We start from the raw sequence: 5,463 nt of genomic DNA on the forward strand, positions 1-5,463 counted from the left end.
CGAGGGCGCATACTTTGAATAAAATATTTGTTATCATTCTCTTGAAATAAATGTGTTTTTTTCTTGAAAAAATATCGGTTTCATATGTATACACCTGGTATACTTAATAGAAATCAAAAATATTATTTTATGTAATACTTACAAGAAAAATAGCTACCCATGCGAGGCCAATATTATCGAAAGATATTGTGCCTTGAAAAGGATTGTTTCCTTGTCCTTTGCACTCCGTATAATAATAGTTCCAGTTTACACATTTACTGCTATTTATGAACGTCATATTGTTATTTGTTACAGATGTGTGATTGCATATAGTATCTCCTGTAAAAAAATTTATTATAGCCGATCACAGAAGCCTATAAACAATGAATGTCAGATGTAAGTTTGTTTTAAATGGAGGAACTGGGATGAAGTTGTATTATCTCTCCCTTTCATTATCATCATTTTTTCTTGAGGGGACTTCATTCATGTAACTTTTAAGTATAGTCAGCTTTGGCTTCTTAAAATGTGTATTTGCGATTTTATTTGGCTTCCGATATACTGTTTTTGCGAACATTGTGACATTTTATCGTTTTTAACCTCACTGTGCCTCGAAAATCGTAGTGATTGTTAGTGGCAATATGTCTGTAAATGAAAACCCGGTGCCTATCATAAATATCTGTTTGGGTTGCAGGATCAGCTGTTCTGGATGCAGTCCTACATACCGGTTATCAGACTCCTGATCAAACAGGCTATGCGAGCACTACAAAGATTCTCCAGAACGGGGGGTTTTCTAAATACACTTCCGGCCTTCAAAAGCTCGTTCTACAAAAATCCTGCGTGAAAAAGGCTTAATGGGGATAACAATAGCTCAACAATGGGATAAGCATGAGGTGATGTTGTATCAATGTTCACCCATGGTTGTACCACGGTTGTGCCATGGTTACTTTGTGCCATTTTTTTTTAAACTGTGTGAAAGAAATTTCCATGGCTTAAGCATGTTTCTAAATGCGAAGTTCACTACCTGGTGCTCCCGGGTTGTCGACTCACCATTTGGGACTGTTTTCATTATTTAAAAAATTTAAATGTTTAAAAAGTTTTCATATAATACGTTTTAAACTACCTGGTGCTCAGTCCGGTGCACCGGGATAGTCGACTTATGATAGTAGTTATTCTGGCAGTTGGTACAATTTAAATTCTTGAAAAGTTCTCGTATCGTACGTGCTAAACTACATGGTGCGCGACCGGGTGTTCTGCGTCGTAAACTCACAATTTAGAATGGTTTTCGTTTTTTATAAAATTTTAATTTTTTTAAAGTTCGCGCAGAATACGTACTAAAGCACCTAGTGCTTGATCCGGTGCATCAGGATCTTCGACTCACAGTTTTTAGATATTTCGACTGTTTAAACAATATAAATTTTGAAAAAATTCTTGCAGAATACGTGCTAAGCTTCCTGGTGCGCGAATGGTGCACCTGGGTAGTGAAGTGAACATTTGGTTACGTGTAGACTATTGGCAAACCTAAGATTTCTATTTTTAATACAGGCTAATTTTCTCTGGCACTTACATATTCACCCATTGAAACTTTTCCATTATGCGCTACTACAAGAAATCTCTGATCATCACGCTTCGTCTAGAAAAAGACGAGGAACTCGTACTATCATTCACAGTTGCGACACCTACAATAACAAAATTGAGCAAGCGCACGAATCTGCCGTTGCTGTCTGAGCTATCCAGCCACATGGAGACCTCGCAGTAAGTACTTTAATCGATTTTGCTTTTGCTAAAGCACACGTAAGTTACGAAAGTAAAACGCTCTCATTTAATTCTCCAAATCTTAGAGGTGTTTATGACATAAGTCAGTTGCTGAGGAACTGCTGACGTCAATGTGGTGTATTAGTCGCCTCTTTTACAATCGTAGGATTTATTCACGTTCCTGCAGCTTTTAGGATGTTGACAAGTTTTCAACATTTCATCCAATTTAAGTATACCAAAATACTTTGATATATGAATACGGCGTACGAGGACGTACTCTCCTGAATTTAAAGCAACGGAGTCACAAAATAGCTGCAAAGATTTATTCAACACTTCTTGTGAAGAGAAAATGAAACAAAGTGTATTTAGAAAACAGCAGGTATTTTAATATACATGTATTATTATGGAAAAACAATAGGTAATTAATTAGCGACAGTTAAATTCAACCTTTGTTGTTTAGTGTAATTGATACTTACACGTTCCTAACTTTAGCATGTGGTCCAAGCGTAATTAACATTTCAATAAAGGGAGCAAAAATTACTAATAACTATAGACCATCATATTTCGATGGTCTGTACGAAGACTAGCACCGTTTAACGCTTGACGAACACAAACACCGTTCGACGCTCCTAGCGTAGTGTAGCACGGTTCAAAATTCCTTAAAGAAGAGTAGCACCACTCTTCGAGCACTCGCGACGTTAAGCACTACTCGCGGGTGCTCGGGAAAATTAACACGACTCTCAAAACGCCAACGAAATGTAGCACCTTTCGTAGACAGTTTATTCAGTGCTCACGACAAAAGCACGCCCCGCAGAGCGCTGGCGAAAACTAACACCACTCGCAAAGCACTGGTGAAGCGTAACACCACTCGCAAAAACCTAACGAAAAGTAGCACGACACGTCAAGCGCTGATGAAGAGTAGCATGTCTCGCAGTTGCTTATAAAATTAATTAATGCAAACTCATGTAATGAGGTATTGTCAAAGCCTATTATTAATACCAATAATTTAAAAGAACAGTGCGTACGTTATTTAAAAACGTCAATTTGACATAAATTGACAGATAAACAACTCGTCAATTAAATCTTTAAACACCTGTCCAACCCAATTACAACTTTTAAAACCAACAAAAATGTTCTTATACTTATTTTACCCTTTGTACGTTATGCTAATTTTCGCGAAAGCTGTTTAAGTAATGCTACTCTTTGCCAGCAATGTATTAGTTGTGCTAGGCTTCGTCATCGCTCGGCGAGTGATGTTACTTTTCGTTAGCGTTAAGCGAGTTATGCTACGCATCGTCATCGCTCGCCGAGTGGTGTTACTTTTTTCCACGATAGCAAGTTGTGTTATAGTCCAGTCAACGGGGAACAAATATCACTCGAAAAAAAAAATTCGTAAAAGAGCATTTTTTTCACAGATTCGTTGGCAATGGCTTTATAAAGATATGGTAAAAAGTCCCCAAACATACGTGTACGGCAAAGTTCCGAAATTCTGGAAAGTGTTAAACAATAACATGTTTTTTAAAATTACTCGAGAATTGTTGATTTTAGGTGGAATATGGTGATGTGAAAAAATGTTCATAATTTTATAGTGCACAAAAAAGGTTGTATCTATTGTGGACCTACTATCAACGGCTGCGTTATGAGTTTGGATTAGCTGCACAATTCTTTTATTTCTGAACAAATAAAATAAAATCTCAAATATCCTGGCAAAAACGTCGAAAATATATCAGGCGATTTGTACTGGAGCAAATGCAGGTTCCTGTTAACAAAAAAAACGACTAAGTCATTTACATGACAAACTAACAGTATAAAATGAGCTCAACTTCAGTGTACAATTTGATATGTTTAAGAGGATGTTTTTGAGATGAAACTTCTTGCAAGTGTTCCTCCATTTTCATACAATACATTTTCCAATTTGTAGGTCAGAATAATAATATTTAAGGTCTCTTTTAAAGCTTTAAACAAGTAAATTTCAAAATTTAAGCTATGATGTCGGAAGCAGCGGTGATTATGAGTCCTAATGGCAGCAATGGGAGCGGGGGCGAGAACGGTTACCTCTTTCGATGATATTGAACCCTTCGAAATTTTTTTGCTCACTTTTTTCGACAATAGATTTGGCCTTCGGGTGGCCGTGACGTCACTGTAATGCAAGTTCTCAATGAGGAAAATTTCAAAAATAAAATTAATGCAATGCACATTAAGCCATCTTTTTATTTGATGAAAAATATATTCTGTTTGATAATTTTAATAAGAGTTATTACAAACATATCCTTAAGAACCTATAAAAAACCATAATTACAAAAATGAATTTTTTATTTTCAAACGCAGTGAATAAGACAATTAACAATAAATATAACATAATTTTGAAATGTCTATAACTCGGATTGATTTGTACTTTATACCCTAAGCACTAGAAAATTGTGATGGAATTTAATTCACACGTGGAGGTTAAAAACTTTTCATCTTTTTAAATTCTCATTTAGGGGTTAAATTTATTATGTCAAGATTCTTTTTGGTAATGTTAACAACATTCTATCGAAGTAGACTGAGAAAGTATGGCCTCTCCCGCAAAACACGTTTTTTATTATTGCTTGTGATGAGCATGATAATTCCGGGAACGATTGTCTGCAATTCAAAATCCAAAAGTACAATTATTAGACTTGCTACAGGTTCGGGCATTTTCGATAAAGTGAAATTATTTGTATAATTATCATTAAAAATCGCAACTATTTAGTTGCAAATTAATCTGTGTTTGTTAAGGATTCAAATTATTTGGTTGAAAATCCTATTTAATTCGCTGAATTCAACTATTTTTTGAATAAAATTAAAATCCTTTTTGATTAAAATATCAAATAACACATTTTTCGTTAAAAAATTATCTTCTTTGGTTAATAATTCCATTACATAGTTGAAAGTGAAACTACTTTATTTGAAATTAATTTATTTGGTTGATGACTGATCATTTTAGTTCATAAACATTTTTTTCAACATTTAATTACTTTCTTGGAAATTAAGATTTCTTGTTGACAATTAATTGTTTTAAGTGGAAATTTAAGTCGTAAATATGTGGTTCAGAATTTATCTTCTTAAGATGAAAATTTAAATATTTCTTTAAAAATTCCTGTATTTGATTGAAAATTCTAATTTTCTGGGAGATTATTTAATCTTGTAGGTGACTCATTCATTTTTTAGTTTAAAATTGCTTTAAAAATTCAAATATTTTATTGAAAATGCATGTATCTTGTGTAAAAATCATCTTTTTGGTTGAAAATAAGTTTTTTCTAATTTACAATTTATTTCTTTAACTGAAAATGTTCTGTTGCAATTTTTTGTCCGAAATTGATCTTTTTAAATATAAGTTTAATCTTTTTTGTTAAAAAATATACTATTTCGTTGAAAATGTAACTTCATTTAATTAAAAATTAATTTTTTACTGAAAATTTAACTATTCTATTTTTAGTTGAAAATCTAGCAGCTTTAGGTGAAAATTCGTCTTTTTTGTTAGAAGCGCACTCTCAATTGTTGAAAATTGATCTTTTCGGGTACAACTTAATTTCTTTGCTAGAAAATTAAACTATATTGCTGAAAATTTCTTTATTATGTTTATTTTGTTAACAATTTATTTTACTTACTGAAAAATTAACTATTTTATGTTTGTTTTAAAATTTATCTTTTCAGTTAAAAATGCATGTAATAATTATAATTTTTCAATAATTAATCATTTTATTTGAA

At 33.0% G+C, this 5,463-nt stretch overlaps 1 protein-coding gene across 1 annotated transcript in view; it reads right to left on the bottom strand.

Annotated features, from left to right (window-relative positions):
- LOC117171159 (voltage-dependent T-type calcium channel subunit alpha-1H-like) overlaps nt 1-5,463 on the bottom strand; it is a 1,009,801-nt gene that overhangs the window by 583,338 nt on the left and 421,000 nt on the right. Inside the window, exon 7 of the mRNA XM_033358216.1 lies at nt 143-318. Within this exon, the coding sequence (XP_033214107.1) occupies nt 143-318 (176 nt within the window). The remainder of the gene's footprint in view (nt 1-142; nt 319-5,463) is intronic.

The sequence above is a fragment of the Belonocnema kinseyi genome, chromosome 4 (assembly GCF_010883055.1).
Source record: "Belonocnema kinseyi isolate 2016_QV_RU_SX_M_011 chromosome 4, B_treatae_v1, whole genome shotgun sequence".
Classification (NCBI taxonomy): domain Eukaryota; kingdom Metazoa; phylum Arthropoda; class Insecta; order Hymenoptera; family Cynipidae; genus Belonocnema; species Belonocnema kinseyi.